General features: G+C 53.5%; 1 protein-coding gene across 1 annotated transcript in view; it reads right to left on the reverse strand.

The window, feature by feature from the left end:
* Window positions 1–14,830: 14,830 nt before the first annotated feature.
* The window catches only part of EGF (epidermal growth factor), a 46,920-nt gene continuing 42,753 nt past the window's right edge, over window positions 14,831–18,997 (reverse strand). Inside the window, exons 21-23 of the mRNA XM_056116643.1 lie at window positions 18,539–18,635; window positions 17,832–17,952; window positions 14,831–16,615 (exon numbers count right to left, since the gene is read on the reverse strand). Coding sequence (XP_055972618.1) covers window positions 16,482–16,615; window positions 17,832–17,952; window positions 18,539–18,635 — 352 coding nt within the window. The 3' untranslated portion in view covers window positions 14,831–16,481. The remainder of the gene's footprint in view (window positions 16,616–17,831; window positions 17,953–18,538; window positions 18,636–18,997) is intronic.

An 18,997-nucleotide genomic window follows, 5' to 3' on the forward strand; every position in this document is an offset into this window, starting at 1 on the left:
GAGACTGTCATTGATGTTTCCAGCCAATAAATGTTTATTGTGCCTAGAAATAAGAGACTTGACTTAGAGCAATGATGTTTTCAATTAATTTCTGGAGATGGGAGGTTTTATTGTGTTTTTTTTGTGGTCCCCAGTGAACATAAATCAATCACACCCCAACACTCTCACGACTGTTGGGGCCAGATCATGGTCCCGCGATATCTCTTCAGAAAGCTGAGCTGGGCGGGGAGAAACTGGCCGGGTTTCCCCTGAGGTCCTGGCACTTGGCAGCTGTGGGTCCCTTGTTTTATTTTTCCTTCCTTCTCTGTGCTTTGGATTAGGGTTTCCAGCCATAAATCTGTGTGATTCTCCTCCTGGTTGCCAGCCTGTCATCGAGTGGGCCCAGCCAACCCCTGACACCTCGTTGTCAGCCGCCTGGGTGCGCCCCGCCCCTGCCCATGCAAACCTGAGCCAGCGTCTCTCCCCTGAAGCCTTCCAGGGGGAGCCCTCGACACCCGTGCTCTCATCAGCAGACGCCCTGTCACGGGCCGGTCCTCCTCACTGACCCTCTGAGGTGTCCTCTGACAGCGCCTGCCGCAGGGCCCAGTGGGCTGAGGGAGACGCCACCCTCCCCATCACCAGCCCCGGTGCCTGGCTGGCCTTAGCTCCTGGCCACTCCGCACAGGGCCCAGGGCTGCGTCCCCACCAATGCCAAGCTGCCCCTTCCTCGCTGCTACTGGCCTTGGCTTCTCTTTGGCTGGTCAGCCTTTTCCAGGCAGCCCCCACCCTGAGGCAAAGCCCAACAGGCAGATACTTCTAGAAGGAGTCCTTGTCTGCCTACCCGACCATCAAACCTGCTGCACCCTGACTGCTGTCCTGGGACCAGCTCCAACATCGAGTCTCCGGGCCATGGGCATGACACGCCTACTTGAGGTGGCCCGGTGTGGGGGGACAGGAACGGTGCGTGAAAATGGAGGGGACACATCCCACCCCCACCCCCGCCCCAGCCGCGTCCACCAGCACCTCCCAGACCTCAACTGCAGTGACGGCCACTGCACAGAACCTCGGGCCTCAGCAAGATCAAGCGCGCTGTGCCTGTGACACGGGGGCACCAGCGTTTCCCAAAGGACAGTGTCAAGGTGGCTGCTGGCCCCGGGGAAGACCCTGCCCCACCTCCCACCCCCCACCCCCCTACCCCCATTTCTTCCAGTGTATCTAAGGGGCAGCAGTGACTTGCCTCAGGAAAGCAACTGTTTCTTCCCCGCTGTGTCGAGCAGCAAGGAACTAGAACGTGGCCGCGGCAGATCTGTTTGCAGAGTGTACAGAGATTTGCGTGGCTGGCCCCAGAGAACTCTCTGAGAGTTTCCAGCAGCTTCCGGAGAAAAATAATTTCTCAGGTGCTTCATGAAATGATGGAGACAAAATTAATCAATAAAGGCTTCCTTGACACAGGAGATGTCGGAGAAGTCTGGCCGAGTGCAGAAGCCTGCGTCGCCGTGGAGCTATGAGGGGATGCGTCAGCCCTCGGGTACTTAGAAACCAGGGCCGAGGATTAATTTGCCGATTTGGGAGCCTTGGGCTGGATTACTATTGACTGGCCGCCCCCCACCCCCGCCCTGAACCCCTCCCCGACAAAGTAAAATAAAACGAAACAAGATTCTTACCGCTGAGACCAAGAGCCGGCGAGAGAGTATGTGGGAATGTGCTCCGAGAGCTGCCTCCCTGAAGCCTTCCTGAACACCGGATTAGCCTTCTGCTTTGTGAACACTCCTGGGCTCTTTGCTTTGCAAATTAAACGGCTTTTCCACAGAGACTAGTGGAAGGAAAATATCACCCTTTCTGGAAGGAAAAAACGAGGCGGTGCTTAGGCAGTGCTGCAGGAAGGGGCTGTCCAGGCCCTGCATGGACACACGTGAAGGTGACTGCTGAAGCCTGCGCCCCGTTCCCGCTCCCTGACTCCTGCCTCGGGTCAGTGGGCTTCAGATCCCACTGAAAGAGCCAGAACTTGCCTCACACTTGAAAAAGACACAGATGGGGCGGGGGGGAGGGGGCACGGGGAGAAGGAGATGGGGAGGGAGGGATGGATGGATGGATGAAAGGAGGGAAGGAAAGAAGAGAGGAAGAAAGGGAGGGAGGGAGGGAAGGAAGGAAGGAAGGAAGGAAGGAAGGAAGGAAGGAAGGAAGGAAGGAAGGAAGGAAGGGTGGGCAAGTTCTGATTGATTAAAGCAAAACAGGGGCTGGAGCGATAGCACAGCGGGTAGGGCATTTGCCTTGCACGCGGCTGACCCAGGTTCGATTCCCAGCATCCTATATGGTCCCCTGAGCACCGCCAGGAGTAATTCTTGAGTGCAAAGCCAGGAGAAACCCCTGAGCTTCGCCGGGTGTGACCCAAAAAACAAAATAAATAAATGAATAAATAAATGAATAAATAAAAATAAAGCAGAACAAACATACAAATAAGAGAGAGAAATTGTACAGTGGTCTATGAAATAAGAAGAGAAACAGCCCATGAGGGACAGCCTGTGAGTTGGTGAGAAGCTCCCGCCTCTCCACAGAGGTTCTTCAGGATAGACGTCTGTCCCCAGAAGCGCAGGACCCTCTGATGCCTGGGAGAGGGACAGCTTTAGCACAGAGTCATGTGCCAGTGCTGTCTGTGAAACATGGGCTTTCTACATGACTGATAGGGTTGTTGGTTTTTTGCTTAAGTTGTGAACCAAATCATATTCTATCAGAGCCAACTGATGCTGTTGAATAATTTGGACAATAGAATCATGGAGGAATAATCTGGACAATAGAATCCTGGGGTACCAATAAAGGAACATTCCTCCTTATGACTTATGCTAGATTATGGAAGATGTAAACTGCTTGACTTTGTTTCTCTTTTATGCTTTGAACTTTATATTTTCCTGCATGTTTCTCTCATTTTTAACGGACAAAGAATAAATTGTCAGCGGGCAGGGAGGGGAGAGAGAAAGAGAGAGAGAGACAGAGACAGAGACAGAGACAGAGACAAAGAACAACAAAACACACCTACCATACCATGCCATCATGGAACACAGAAAAGCTCAGTTCCTTTTCGATTCTCTTTCGCCCTTGACCTCTGTCATAGATTCCTCGGCCTCACTTTGTTTTGTTTTGAAACATTGCATCCGAGCAATGCTGGGACTCGAACCCGGGGCCTCTCCCATGCCGAGTTTGAATTCCACACTGAGCCACGTCCCCACCCACAGCCCCCACTTGTATCCACAATAATTAAAACTACAAAATAAATTCAAAAGAATCTCCAGTGTGCCAGATTCTTGGTATGCGCCAAGCACCAGACAACTCCCAAGGCACTGCCAGAACCCCCTGCCCTGCTCGCCCTGCATCCTTGCACCCCTGCGGCCTTCCTGTGGTTTTCTCAGTCTTCCCGGCTGCTGGCTACTGCTGCCACCCGCTCCTCCATGAGACAGGATCGTTCTGCCCCCTCTCTCCCCTCCTGACTTAGGTTTTGCCCGCTGGTGCCAAGGTGGGTGAGGCCTGGAACAGCCAGCCATGCGTGGCCTCTGTGCATGCCCCTCACCCCTGAACACCTTCTCCTTGCTCTTGTCTGAGCCTCCTGGTCAGGTGAGTCTGCCCTTACCCCTCGGGCCACACAGATTCCAGCATCTCAAGCATGGGCTTTGCCCTGGGCCGTTCACTACCCCAGCCTGGTTCCACACCCCACACAGACTTCGGGAAGCCTCGCTCCTCGCCCGCAAAGCAGGTGCCTCGCCTCTCCTCCCCCTCCCCTTCTCTCCTCTCCTCTCATCTCCCCTCCCTTTAGGGGTGTGTGGGCTTGGGGACACACCCGCAGATGCTCCAGAGACCAGGGCTCAAGCCCAGACCTCCTGCAAGCAGAGCACGCTCCTCCCGCTGGGCTCTTCACAGCCCCACCTTCCTCTCCCCAGTGAAGGCAGTAGATCAGTTTTTTCAAAAAAATGAAATTAAATTAATTTTTTATTTATTGCTTTTTGGGTCACACCCGGTGATGCACAGGGATTACTCCTCACTCTGCACTCGGGAATTACCCCTGCCGGTGCTCAAGGGACCACACAGGATGCTGGGAATTGAACCCAGTTCGGCCACGTGCAAGGCAAACACCCTACCCACTGTGCTATTGCTCCAGTCCTGTTTTTGTTTTTTTTTTAATTACTGAAAAATCAGAGGCTGGCGCCATCTTACAGCAGGAAGGGCATTTACCTTGCATGTGGCCAACCCGGGTTCAATCCCTGGTATCCCATAAGGTCCTCTGAGCACTGCCAGGAGAGATTTCTGAGCACAGAGCCCTGAGCACCACAGGAAGTGGCCCAAAATTGAACCCCGAAAATTACCAAAAATCTATCCAGTGCATTTTTTTTATTACCAAAAAAGGGCGAGACAGATGCTCCAAGGCCGGTGTGCATGCTTTGCACCCAAAGGCTCCTGTCCAGCACTGCATGGTCCCCTGAGCACTGTAGGCGTGGCCCCCAAACCAAAAACTAATTAAATAAGTGGTGAGAGAATGACCCCTAGCCAGAGTAGTCTTGAAAAAATGTCACAGGTTCCTTCTACTGTGCACCACCCAACTCCGTTCACTCTTCTCCCTTTATTCCATGGCTTTCTCTCTCAGCGGCGCAAAAGGCAGCGTGCACCCTTAGCCACCAGCCTCGGGCACCTGCCAGCATCCTCCCTTCCAGAACACCCCATCTTCGAGGCCAAAGCTTCCCCTTCCCCACAGTTGACTCCGGGAGCATGTGAGTTTCCAGCTAGGGAATTAGCCACTTATCTGGCTTTGCAGCAAGGCGCAAAGCCCTCGCCCCTGTGAGCAGTTATCAAAAACACACGTGGCTGTCTTGGGTTGGGTGACAGCCCCTGGAAGGCACCTTTCACAGGGGCTTGATGATCTTTGCAAAGGTTTCCAAGGCACATCCTGCAGCTAGGTGACACCAACGGTTTAGTCCAGGGACAGAAGGGAGGATGGTTGGCTAAGACGCTGACACCAGGTGTGGAACCCAGAGTCCTGCAGACCTCAGCAGTGACACTCAGGGAGGCAACAGGGGACAGGAAAGGTGGGCAAAAAGCGCCTCCCCACAGCCCGCCCTAGACAGCCGGACAGACCCAGAATTGGTGAACTTACTGGGATGGAAAAACTCGGAAGACTGGGAATGCAGCTTCTGGGAGTGACGGTAGCACCCGGTATTCTTCCGGGAGGTTCAGTGATCCAGTCTGCACTAGCTGCGTCTTGTCAACCAAGCAACAGCACTCAGGAACTTTAGGTATCAGTCTAGACCACTCATCAAAGGTGCGTGAGAGGGAAGGTTTTAGCGGGGTAAGTCCCAGTGTCTTGAAAATAAGATGCAGAGACACAACATGAATTGGTGACGGGATCACGGGACGAGTAAGACGTGTGGAGGGGAGAAGCAATAGAGTGAAATGTGGGTGGCAGGGTACAATCGGGCCGTGAGGACTCCCAACAGAATTCTTTCTCCTTGGCTGTACTGAGAAAACTTTTCTGATGATTAGATGTTGGTGACAGGTAAGTCCTCGCCTGGTACACGAGCTGTCTGCGTGGGTAACTCTTGGAAGGAGACACCTCGCCGCCCCTGCAGACTCAGCCATAGCAGAAACTCCCGTTTCTTACCATCTAGAGTTGCAAAAGGCGCCAACTCTGGCTCTGCTTAAGCCTCTACGGCGGAGTGAAAAATGTACAGCTTAGCTGCAGCTTTATCGCTCCATTTATTGTGTGTGTCAAAAATTGCACATTTCCGCCCATTTGTCTCAATTCCCAGACTTTCTGGAACAAAGGAGCACTGACTAAAATTTGCAAGTGACTACATTCTTCTTCCCGAAGATCACTTTTAGAAAAAGAGAGGGGATTTGCCTTCTGAAAAGCTTAGTGATTGTGCCAATCTGTCTCTAATTTAAGGGCATGGTGAGAAAAAAAAAAAAACAATCCGAGTTGCCAGGAGATAAGTTGACCAATGTCAGCAGCGAAGGTGTAAGAGACTGTGGAGCCATCGATGGTGTCTAATGACAACCCACACCAGGAATGGTTTGGCTACACGCTGTTCGTGTGTGACCAAATTCATGACTATCATTCACAAGAATAATCGCCCTTCATCAGGAGAGTCAACGCAGGAAGTGTCTGAATTAGAAGAGGAAGTTTGGGGTGCAGGAAGAATCAACAAAATCACTTTTAGCAACGGCAATGACTGACTCCATCCAGGGCAAAAAAAAAAAAGGCACAAATGACAAAACATCAGGGGTCCAAAGAGTCTGAGGTGCTATTGGCAAAGATTTCCTCTGGGAGAGAGAAGAAAAATGATTCATAGCTCTCGACTCGCATCTAAATATCGAATGCCTCTAAAAAACGAAAATCAGCCCCATTAGACGAATAGAATGACTCTTTATTGGAATTTTAATGTAAATGCAAACTTGCGTTTGACATGCTTCTAGCATTGAAGTGAATAAATTGATTGTTCTTAGAAAAAATACAGCACAGTGCTCTTTGCGTTCATCTGGCCCTGTGAGCATGAACTAGCAGAGGGCAGGGATCAGATCACTGGCTTTCTAGTAGCCAAATGAAACTATGATTTTATTCTGGATTTGGGGCCACACCTGGCTATGCTCAAGGCTTACTCCTGGCTCCATGCTCGGGGATTATTCCTGGTGGGGTTTGGGGGACCAGATATGGTGTCGGGGATCAAACTCTCATTGGCATGTGCAAGATGAGCACCTCGCCTGCTGTATATCTCCCTGGGCCTGAAACAACATATTTATAATCCACCTAGCTGGAATCTTCTTATAGATAATGAGAGCAACTTTATGGGGAGGAAAATGCATAAGAGATAATGACGCAAGAGGAATGATATAGTTGAAATGAAGACTACGGGAATGTCTCTGAGCTGCGAAGCAGCCCTCAAGGAGAAGAGGCTGTGCCTCCAAGAGTTCAGTCGAGATAATTGCCGGCTATGAGACAAGAGGTTCCCGCAGAGAAGAGCAACGCCAGGAAACGGGTCTTCAAGGCTGTCATTTGGCCAAAAGGGCAAAACCGTTGGAGGATCCGTGCAGCAGGCATGCCTGGCACAAAGTCAGCCAGGATCGCTCGCTGGCACACGCAAACACTCCCAGGGCACGGGCATTGTAAACTGAGCTCTGTGGTCAAGTCCCACAGGAGTTTCTCCTTAGCCCAACAAATCTCTGAAAGTACTTAGGTATCCTCCGTCTCCCAAATCAATCTACCCATTGTGGCCAGCTCTCTTAATTGACAAAATAAGGAGATGGAAAGAGGAAGCCGTTTCTGATTAAACGAAAGTACCCGTGCTCTGAATGATGGAATGTCTTTCCCCCCCTTTTTTTTTTCTAAAAGTCTAAATGGTTCCTATGGTTTTCCTAGAACTGGTCTTGGGATTTTTTTTTTCTTTTTCTTTTCAGACAGTGAATGAACAGTAGGGCCAGTGCGGACAATCCTGGGCTGAAATGGATTGAAATGTATTTCTTCCCAAGCTCCCCAAGCTGAAATCACTTATTTGTCTGCATCCGTCTCCTGCCCCCAAACTTCCCCATTCCTCCTGTCTCATCCACCCTTGTCGCCCCGTCTTGATGGGGGCAATCCTTAGCTATGCAGTTAAAACTGACAAATCCTGGGTGTCAGACAGAACGGAACCAGGGAGGGCTTCTTGATGGAGGTGTAAGAGTGAAGTAGGGGTGGTTTGGCACAGAGGTCGAATAGATGCCTTGTGTGTGGAGGACCTGGGTTTCATCCCAGCCCCCCAAAAGGGGAAAAATAAATTAAAAACCAAGAGTGAAAATGCTATCATGGGTCCCGTGGCCTTCGGCACGGGGGATTTGGGCTGGGGAGCAACCCATGTGGGACAGGGCGGTCTCATGCTAAATGGCTGTTCCCCACAGTGCTCCTTCATCGTTCTCGTTGGTGGAAATCAGTCAGCGCCCCTAGGAAGAGCCTGCCTGGAGATGAGATTGAAGAGAGACATTTGCCTATTATAATCGCAAATCCGAGCCAGCTCCCAGCCCGTCACAAAGAAGAATGTAGTAGGAAGGACTCCTTCTTTAGGCTGAGAGCACATTTTTCTTTTCTTCTAAAATCTCACTGAAATGACAAAAACAGAATTGAAACTATGGGGGTGGGAGTGGGGGGGAGGAGGAATTCAGCTCAAGGTTTTCCAAACTATAATTCATAATATTTCTTTTCTGGTGTATTCAAAGTTGACAGGCTTGGGCCTCCGGCAAACATCAGAAACAAGTTTCACTTGATGGCGTAGACAAGAGTGAAAGGGAACCAGAAACAAGTCAAACCAAGGGCACTGGAAAATGACTGCTTTTACCATCAGAAAAACATCTCTGGAGTCAGCCTGGCAAATATCGGTCTAGTGAGCCATTCATGTCAAAGTTACTGGGAGTGGCTGGAGCGATAGCACAGTGGGTAGGGTGTTTGCCTTGCACATGGCTGACCCGGATTTGATTCTCAGCATTCCATATGGTCCCCCGAGCACTGCCAGGAATAATTCCTGAGTGTAGAGCCAGGAGTAACCCCTGAGCATTGCAGGGTGTGACCCAAAAAGAAAAAAAGAAGAAATTGAGGGCTTGAGCGAGAGTACAGTGGGTAGGGCATTTGCCTTGCATTGTGGCTGACCCGGGTTTGATCCCTGGCATCCCATATGGTCCCCTGAGCACCGCCAAGAGTAATTCCTGAGTGCAGAGCCAGGAGTAACCCCTGTGCATCGCTGGCTGTGACCCAAAAAGCAAAAAAAAAAAAGTGACCAGGAGTGGGGGGTCAGGCTGGCGGGGGTGGGCAGATGGAGAGATAGCCCAGGGGCCAAGGCCTTGCATGGGGTCAATCCCTGGCACTGAAGAGGGTGCCCTGAACCCTGACCTCAGAGTCAGGAGTCAGCCCCGAGCACTGCAGGGTGTAGCCCAAACCTCTTCTCCTCAACAAAGGAAACTAAAACTGCTCTGGGGTTTTCATTGCCCTGTTGACCTGGGTCAACCAGGTGACCCTAACTTTATTTAGTGTCACTAAATATGTGGAGCTCCAGGATCTCTGGTAAAATACAGATCCCGGCCCTGGGTCCCCTCCTGATCTAGTCGCTCTAACTGGGGCCTCCAGGCCAGTATCCTCTCTGCTGGCCGGTGGTCCAAAGGGCACAGGGTCCAGGAGAGAAATGAGCGGGCTGGCTGGCGAGAGACCATGCAGCCTGGCAGGTCTAGCCAGCCCAGAACAGAGAACAGGGCGTGGGGTCTGGCTTAACGCAGCCCACTGTCGAGTGAGTCCTGTCTGGAAACTCGATGAAGGGAGAGAGGTGAGCATGCACGTGGAGGACCCTGTTGCAGAAGGGATGCGTCACCGATGCAGACGGGATGGGAAGCCCACCCAGTGTGTCCTGAGTGTGGCGATGAAGGGGAGGGTGGTGGGGGCTGCCGGCTGGGGCCATTTCGCTAGGAGTGCGTTGATGAGCTCTGTCTCGGCCCATCACAGCTCTAAGGACCAGGTTGGTTCTCCCAGACAAGGCCTGGTGCACCCCCCGCCCCAAATCACAAGCTTCTGTTTATTTCAACTTCTTTCTTTTTCCCTAGAATCCAGATCTCCCACCAGCAAGGGGAGAGACCTGCAGTGAAGCCACATCCCTGGCCTGCTTCGATTTTGTAATTATATTTGGGGACAAATTTTAGGGCCACACCTGGCAGTGCTCTACTTTGGACAAACTTGCAGGCTATCGAATGTAGCCTGCCCACAGGGCAGAGTCTGGCAAACTCCCCGTGGCGTACCAAATATGCCAAATACCAGTAACAATGATGGGTCTCACTCTCCTAAATAGCCTTGAATATAATCTCAGGGCTAGGATGAAAGAGACGTTACTGGGGCCTGCTCAAGGCAATCGACCTGGCAGTGCTCAGGGCTTACTCCTGTCTTTGTGCTCAGGGATCCCTCCTGGTTTAGACGCTGGGTGAGGGACCATATCTGATGCCAGGGATTCAAAGCAGTCCTGCCACAGGCAAAGCAAGCACCAACTACTGTACTCTCTCTCTGGCCTGTAGCAACCTGTGGAAGCACCATGCTTGGGGGGACCAAATGTCCAGCCCAAAGCCAGGGCAGGAAACACTGGCCTTCAGAGCACTCGAGTGAGGCCCTGGGGCCAATGACTGGCCTCACAAAAAAAAAAAAAAAAAAAAAGGAAACAAAATCTTTTCAGAGGCACAGAGGAAATTTCCCTCAGAGTGTGGCCCTCGCCCAGATTCTCCACAGTGGGCAAGACCATGCCCAAGGGGGTGCTGGAAGGCCTTAGTATTAGACTCAGGTGAAATTGGGGGCCTGGTTGGGGGCGGGACACTTTTCTTTCTTTTTTTTTCTTTTTGGGTCACTTCCAGTGATGCTCAGGGTTTACTCCTGACCCTGTACTTAGGAGTTATTCCTGGCGGTGCTTGGGGGACCCTATGGGAATGCCGGGGATTGAACTTGAGTCGGCTGCGTGCAAAGCAAATGCCCTACCCACTGTGCTATCACTCCAGCCCCTTTCTGTTTTCTTAAGGGGGGGCGGGGTGATTTCTTTTTCTCGGGTCCATTCTGGACCCCCTGAGAGGCATAGGCTAAGATGTCTGGCATCTCCGAGTGTGGGACGTGGGCTGGCATCCCTCTAGGCTGCTCTCTCCCATGCGGGCAGAGAGGCCTCTGGAGGGGTCTGAGTGATCCCTGGAGTTCAGACTTTTCCATTTTATTCACCGAGAGCTCTTTGGATTTTTCAGGCCTTGTTTTTGAACGAGAAAATGATGACAAGTGTGAGGGACTGAAAAGTCATCCGGGGTCCTAGGGGACAAATGGGAAGAGCGTCTGGAAGGGGATGGGAACAAAGGCTCTTTCAAGTACTTGAACACAGCAGAAGGTTCCAGAAGCTGGAGGGGCTGCTGCTTCCCTTCTGCTATTTGGGAGCTGGGTTTCTCGGCGGAGTCACTGGGGAAGGGATCTTTGTTCGTTCCCTCACAAATGCAGGAAGAACAAAGTGTTTCAACAGCGCCTCCAGCTCAAGCATATGCCTTCCGAGAGGGATCTGAGGAGTGATTTGGCCAACACTGAGGTTTAGGGCAGGTGGAGGGGAGAGACCCAAACAAGGGGCTTGATCTTAGATGCTGGGAGAGATGTCACGGCAGCTCCGTGGGAACCCTGCTCACAGCGGGGTGCTCGCCCACCGCCCCCTCACCACATTGCTCATATGACATCACTAAGGCGGGCTTCAGTGTTTTCTACGCTCCCTCCTAGGTTCTAAGTCACCTTATGTGGAGCCTTCAGGATCTCGTTCCTCTGTGTCTCCGCTCCCTCTGCCACCAAACATTTGAAGCCTGAAGTAAACAACCTTTCCCGCCTCTGGGCACTCTGAGAATCAGGCTCCCTGCGGCCCAGCAGTCCCAGTGAGACACAACGCAAGGAATGCGGGCCTTCCGCTCTGGAGAGCCGGGGCATGTCCTCTTCTGCACTCTACCTTTGGTGTGGGGCCACACCCAGTGGTGCTCAGGGCTCACTCCTGAGAGGACTCGAGACCATACGGGGGTGCTGGGGGTTGAACTGGGCTTGGATGCATACAAGATTAGCACACACTCCCTACTGGACTCTCCCTCCGACCTTCTTTCTTCAAAATATAGCACGGACCTTTCCCACCTACTTATCTGACAGCAAGGCCATCTCAGAGACTCAGAAAGGAAACTCTTCTGTGCTCACCTCTGTGTCTCAGGGAGAGGAGCCTGCGCCTTCTGAGAGCTCTGGGAAGCCCCAGCCCGTCGCTGATGTACCCCCTCCAGTGCCCAGGGCAAGCCTGCAGATCCGGGACCAATAATTCCCTCATTTTTCTTATAGTCATACCACATGAGCCTGCATCAGCAAAAGCAGCTTCTGACTTAAATTTACAGACCTTTTTATAGTGGAATTTCTTGCCAGCTAAGACTTTCTTCTTTCCTTGAATGTGAATTGCTTTGAATGTGAATTCAAATCAAGCCTGTTTTCCAGCTTGCTGTATTTTTCTGTACATAGCAGGATTGCACTTGTTTTCATGGCTACCTATAACCCAGCATGAATAGTATATATTGGGGCCAGGAAACAGGGCAGTGGGTAGGGTGCATGCCTGGCCCTGCCTCATCTGAATTCAATATCCAGCACCACCTGGTCAGCCCAGTGCAGCCCAAAATCCTGACACTGCAGGCCCAAACATCAGCACATCCTTAGGCCCTTGCACTAAACAGTGATTGGTCAAGAATTCGCAATAAGGCCCTACAGAACCTCCCGAGCACCACTTGAGAGCACTCCAACCCCATCAACTAAAATATATTTAAAAAAGTTAGTCTCTCTGCTGTTGGTGGATACTCGTGCTGTCTCCATGAAAAAGAAAAGCATCTAACCTCATATACCATCTCTCTGCTCCCTAAGACACTTCTGATGATCACACAATAATGACTGTTATAAATACACGAATAGGATATTGCGTGGGAATCTAGGCCAACAAGCTGAGCTGGTCTCTGTGGTTCCAAAAGAACACAGGTCCCTAAGTATTGGGGTAGGTCCCTAAGTCTACACGGGGGGCTGGGGTAGGTCCTAAGTCTACAGCAGGGTTGGGGTAGGTTCCTAAGTCTACAAAGGGGTTGGGATAGGTCCATAAGTCTACACTGGGGGCTGGGGTAGGTCCCTACGTCTACACTGGGGGCTGGGGTAGGTGCCTAAGTCTACACAGGGACTGGGGTAGGTGTCTAAGTTTACACCAGAGTTTGGGTAGGTCCGTAAGTCTACACCAGGGGCTGGGATATGTCCCTAAGTCTACACAGGGGGCTGGGGTAGTTTCCTAAGTCTACACTGGGGGCTAGCGTAGGTGTCTATGTCTACACCAGGGGCTGGGGTAGGTGTCTAAGTCTACACAGGGGGGGGGGCTGGGTAGCTCCCTAAGTCTACAGTAGGGTTGGGGTAGGTTCCTAAGTCTACAAAGGGGCTGGGATAGGTCCATAGTCTACACTGGGGCTGGGGTAGGTGTCTAAGTCTACACTGAGGGCTGGGGTAGGTCCCTACGTCTACACTGGGGGCTGGGATAGGTGTCTAAGTTTATACCAGAGTTTGGGTAGGTCCGTAAGTCTACACCAGGGGCTGGGATATGTCCCTAAGTCTACACAGGGGGCTGGGGTAGATTCCTAAGTCTACACTGGGGGCTAGGGTAGGTGTCTATGTCTACATTGGGGGCTGGGGTAGTTTCCTAAGTCTACACTGGGGGCTAGCGTAGGTGTCTATGTCTACACCAGGGGCTGGGGTAGGTGTCTAAGTCTACACGGGGGGGGGGGGGGCTGGGGTAGCTCCCTAAGTCTACAGTAGGGTTGGGGTAGGTTCCTAAGTCTACAAAGGGGCTGGGATAGGTCCATAGTCTACACTGGGGCTGGGGTAGGTGTCTAAGTCTACACTGAGGGCTGGGGTAGGTCCTTACGTCTACACTGGGGGCTGGGATAGATGCCTGAGTCTACACAGGGGCTGGGGTAGGTGTCTAAGCTTACACCAGGGTTTGGATAGGTCCGTAAGTCTACACTGGGGGGCTGGGATATGTCCCTAAGTCTACACAGGGGGCTAGGGTAGGTGTCTATGTCTACACCAGGGGCTGGGGTAGGTGTCTAAGTTTACACTGGGGGGAGGGGGCTGGGGTAGGTCCCTAAGTCTACACTGGGGCTGGGGTAGTCCTTAAGTCTACACTGGTGGCTGGGGTAGGTCCCTAAGTCTACACTAGGGGTAGGGTAGACTTCTAAGTCTATACCTCGGCCTGGGGAATGCAGAATGCCTCACTCATCCTGTGGAGGGGACATGCAGACCACAGGGTCAGGGTCGAAGCATCCTTGGGTACAAGGCCTGAGAGGAGACAATCAGCCTGGGGAAGGTGCATTTTGTGCTGTCAATGAAAATGCTGTGATAAACAACTGGCTCTGTGCAGGTGGTGACATGGAGCCGTGGGACAGGAGACTGAGTCTCGGGCCACCTGCCGGCATTGGCCTGTCCTTCCTTCCACCTGACCCGGGAGCTGGGCAAGGACATAACACGGTTCCAACTCTGGGCTACCAGATTGGGTGAAAGCTCAAAGGAAAGAGGCGTTTCTGGGCTTTTGGAAGACAAGCTGTCTGAGGCCTGCTCGAGTCTGGTTGTGGCTGAGTTCCTTAAAGAAAGAGGCGCAAGCACACGGGGGAAAATCCCTGAGCCCAACAGCTTCACAGAGGCTCATTTTGGGAGAAGAACAACTGTTCTCACCTAGGGATATAATTGCCCCTCCGTGGGAGAGCACTGACTGTCCTTGTTCTGGAGTTGATTCACTCATTATAAATAAACATGAAGGTCTCACTGACTAGGTGGGAGGCAGCTGCCACTGAAGGCAAAGGCCTCACCCAAAAGCATCGTGGAAAAATTGAAACGAACCAGGGGGAAGGGCCGTAAGGAATAACTGACTGACACGCCAACTTCCTGCTGCGGAAGCCACCAGAATTTCTAAGAAAGATCCACTGGAAGATGCATGCTTCAGCTCCTTTTCCTCCTAACTTTGGCTATAACCAAAGTTTGAGGAACTGAAGAGGGGCGACAGAAAAGATACGTGATGGGAAGACACTTAGGCATAAGGAATCATCTAACGCCCCCAACAATCCAGCCAGGAGTAAGAAACCATGTAGTGATAGGACCCTCTGCATCACTGGCGTTTACTTTGAAATCCTCTTGCCTCGTACTCGTGCTAAAAGATTACCCGTTTTGCTTTCAATAACAGAAAGCTTAGCAAATCCCTTTGGCTCCCCTTTCACATGGAATTTATTAACAACCAGATTCACACGAGCAGTTTGTCTCATGGAGGTTTTATTTCAATAATTAGAAGAAACTGATTGCTCTCCATACGGAAAATAAATCTGGCATGCTATTGACATTCTCATATCTGGAAATACGTGAAGGTTCTGTGCAAACACACAAGAGGGAATTTACATGATCACTGGGAAATCCAACAGGGAAAGGAAAGAAATGGCAGCAAAACCCCGGAGTCTCGGGTCATAGTTTAGAAATTGGGGCCTGTCCACGTGCTCGGGGGGGCACAGGCTTTGCGTGCGGGGCCTGAGCCCCGCCCTGGCACCTCCTGGTTCCCTGTCCTTCCTGCAGTGCTGTCTAAGCACCATACGGAACTATCCCAAGAACGCTGCTGGGTGAGTGTGGCCCAGAGTAAAAGAAGACCAAATTAAAACAAAAACAAAAACAAAAACAAAAACAAAAACAAAACAACAAACAAAAAAACCAGAAAGAAAGAAATGTTTTCATTCAAAGATTTCATTCTTCATAGGCTGGTGCTGGGGACCAAATCCAGGACCTCTGAGTCACATCTCCGCCCCTTCCTCCAAAGATTTGCGGGGAGGACTTGGGGCCACACCAGCGGGTGCCCGGGGCTTACTCATGGCTCTGTGCTCAGGAGTCCCTCCTGGTGCCGGGTCGGCGGCACACCCGTGCCTCCCTTGCTGTACTACCTCTCTCCCCGGCCCGCGCTCAGGGGCTTCCACATGAGAGCAAACAGAGCACAGGGTTCTGAAGGAGCCAGGCTCTGCGCGAGCACACTTGTCACTCATTTGCCCTGATCCCTTCTGCATGGCTGCCGGTGCACTCGATAAGGCCATGTGAATGAATCATCACTGTGATTTTAATGTTCCAACCATTCCCTGAGGTTGAACTCAATGTTCTGTCCAAATAAAGGACAGAAAATTGTCCCAATCAGTGTGACTGCCTGCAGTGAGCCCAGATTTCCTCTGGGGCTGCAGTGGGGACGGGGGGTGGGGTTAGGAGGGGGGCGCGTTCTCTCTATGGACTTGTGGAGATAGCACAGAAGCACAGATCACAAAGGGCGGCTCCCCACTTTGGCTCCTAAAGCCCCTGAGCAGGTCTGCGGGGTTGGTCTCGCATCGAATCTGTGGGGAGAGCACTTTGGAGGGAGCAGCAGGCGCAATGGCACATGAGTGCCCCTGGGGCAGGGGACAGGACCCCCTCTGCGGCCAGGACCGTGGAGGCAGCATCTGGGTGGGTCCTCTCCTAGCTGCTGCTCATTCTCCACCTGGCTGTTTTTGCTTTTTGTGTCCAGGCTGACTGTGGGGGGCGCTTGGGGGCCCCTCTGCTGCCGGGATGGCAGAGGCGAGTGCCTTACCCCGGACGCTCTTCCCAGCCCATGGCTTTCATTTGTGTTGGTTATGGGACCACAGGCTGGCTGTGTCCAGAGCTTATTCCTGGCTCCATGCTGAGGAATCATTCCTAGAGGGGCCTGGGGGAAGCACACAGGGTGCCAGGGATCCAACGGGGTCGAGCCTGGGCAGGACAAGCGCCTCCCCTGCAGGCATACTCATCCCTGTCCTTGCCAGCCCTGCTTTCATGCCCGTGCGCTCCGTGTTCGCTGCCAGAGAGGGTACATCGATGGGGGAGAAGGAGATGGGCAACCCCCAGGGTCAGGGTGCCCGGAGTCAGGCAGTTAGGAGTCCTTTGCGGGGGCCTGGGGAGCGGAGCCGGGGTCCGGCTGCAGAGAGGGTGCGAGGCGAACTCCAGGCTCTGTGCTCTCTGCTTGTGTCGGCAGCGGCATCCTGCACACGGTCAGTGGTACAGGCCCTAGGCCAAGAGAAAAACCCATTTCTGCCCTCAAGTTCCTGGACTCGCACCCTGGCCAGATGAACACCGAGCTGCCTGTCAGCTGGAGACAGGAGACACAAGCTATCCAACAGCCAACCCCACCCCGTGCTCTGGATTTGGGTTTTGTTTTGGGATCTGGACTCTGGCTTACTTCTGGCTCTGCTCATAGGGCTCACCCCCGGGGGCGGGGGTGGTCTCTGGGGATCGAACCAGGGTCAGCCACGAGCAAGTCGAGTGCTTACATCCCTGTGCCAACTCTCTGGCCCCTGGAATCCCCTGTGTGTGTGAGAACCTTCATGATCGGGGCAATCCCAGGACAATAGATCTCTTTTCTTTCCTTTTCTTGGGGGTGCCAAGGTGGGAAACCGGGGAAAAACCTGTGGGGTTTGTGCTCTGTCACCGAGCTGCATACCTGGCCCTCAGACCTATGTTCCTTCCACACGGTAGCCGGAGGGCTGTGCAGACAGGTGACAGGCATGAAAGAGGAGCCAGACCCTCTCGCTGGAGGGCAATTGCTCTGGGCCTCAGCGGCTCCAAACCTTCCCACAGGTTCCAGGTACAAACAGGCCCAGCTCGGGGCTATTATGGAACAGGTCATGACACCTGGGATTTGGTTTGGGTCCCACCCAACGGAGCCCAGAGGCTGCTGTGCTTAGGGGTCACTCCTGAAAGTGCTCTGGGGACCACAGAGGGGGTGCTCCATGCCCAACCGCCTGTATGCAGACCTATTGCTCTGGTCGGGTGCCATTTCAACTCAAAGACCGGTGGGTTCTGGACAGCCCGGGAATAGTTCCACCCGGGACAGCCTGGGATGATTCTGTGGCCTGGTCTCAGCAGGGTCAGCTGAGGGCGACTCCTGGGTCAGCTCCGAACACACCCCTCTGCCTCCGGGAACAGCCCGAGTGAGCCCGTTTCCCCTCAAACAAGAATCCACTTTCAAAGCACACTTTCATGTGCTTTCACAAGAAAGAAGCCCACCACTGCCAAGGTGGGTGCCGAGCCCCCCATAAGGGCTCAGCATGAGCCCTAACTCACAGGAAGGGGTCCCTCCCAGGTGGCAGCCGAGTGACAGGGGACACCTCAGGAATCTCCAGTCTGTTAGCCCATGCTATGCCCAGTCTCACCCACCCCACTCTATACCGGGTGCCTGGGAGAAGAAGACTGGCCTTGGCCGGGGGCAAGGGCACCCCTTTACCTGGCTCAGGCCGGGAGAGCTGGCCAGCGTGTGCCCTGGGGCCATCAGCATCTGCCCTGTCCTTGAGGGGGTCTGGGTGGCCCTGGCTGCTTCCGTCCTGGTGTTCCTTCAGAACCACAAACTGCGAGAGCAAGAGGGGAAGAGGAGCACGCGGTTACTCATAAATCCTCCCCAGGCTCTTCAGCGTCTGTGGCTCCCTCTGGGAAGTGAGGGTGGCAGGGAGGAGGCACTGTGCGTCTCTGTCTCTCCCGCGTTCAAGGGGAACCCTTGGTGGCTTCTGTGGAAACAGCCGGCAGGACCCTGGGGCGTGGCACCGTGGCAAGCCCAGACCATGGGCTCCAGCCCACACAGGATGCCTGTGTGTCTGTCTGCAGGGCTGGCACACACTGTTGCCGGCCCGATGGAAAGCGTGTCCAAGGAGCAGTGCTCGGCATCAGGAGGACCTGCCACTTCTTCCCAGCAGCCCGGGGACTTTGGCAGACACACTAAGGTGCGCACAGCAGGAAGGGGCTTCCCGGGAGAACACGCAGTCACATGCACTCCTCAAAAGTCATTACCTGGAGACAGATGGTCCCTGGGCCAACCTGCCCCCCCGGCCAGCACCGACCTGGGCGGGAAGCTAGCAGGGTCCCAGCGCTGAGTGGATGAGGAACTGGGGTGAGCCCCCCTCCTCATCCCTGTAACCCTGACCAGGGCGGCTGCATTACCCAGGGCTGGGGACCGGGGGGCACCCCCACAGGGGCTTTTCCGCTTCCAGATGCTGCGGTGGGGTCCTTAGGCGCGTTCAAGTGTCGCCTCCGAGCCCTGTGGGAAAGCCACAGACTGAGGCCCCGCTCAGAGCAGACCCGCCCACCCAGAAGTGACCAGGGACAGCAACTCGAGAGAAGGGGTAGCAGGGCCGAGGGTGGGTCCTCTGTTCTTCTGAGTCTGTGCCCTGCAGGGGAGGCCCAGGACCAGTGATCCTCTGTGGGGGACCTGGGCCCTGGGAGAGGGAAGCAGACGGGGCAGCAGGGGTCTGGGCAGTGAGGCTGCCAGACACCACCTCCTCCTGGGTGAGTGGCCAGGGCCGCGGGTGCCCTGCCCCCATCCAGTGTGAGACCTGTGGACTTTGGGCACTAAAGCCCAGGAAGGCCCAGCAGGTGCCAGGCCCTGGGGAGGTCAGGGGG

The sequence above is a fragment of the Sorex fumeus genome, unplaced genomic scaffold (assembly GCF_029834395.1).
Source record: "Sorex fumeus unplaced genomic scaffold, SorFum_2.1 ptg000033l, whole genome shotgun sequence".
Classification (NCBI taxonomy): Eukaryota; Metazoa; Chordata; class Mammalia; order Eulipotyphla; family Soricidae; genus Sorex; species Sorex fumeus.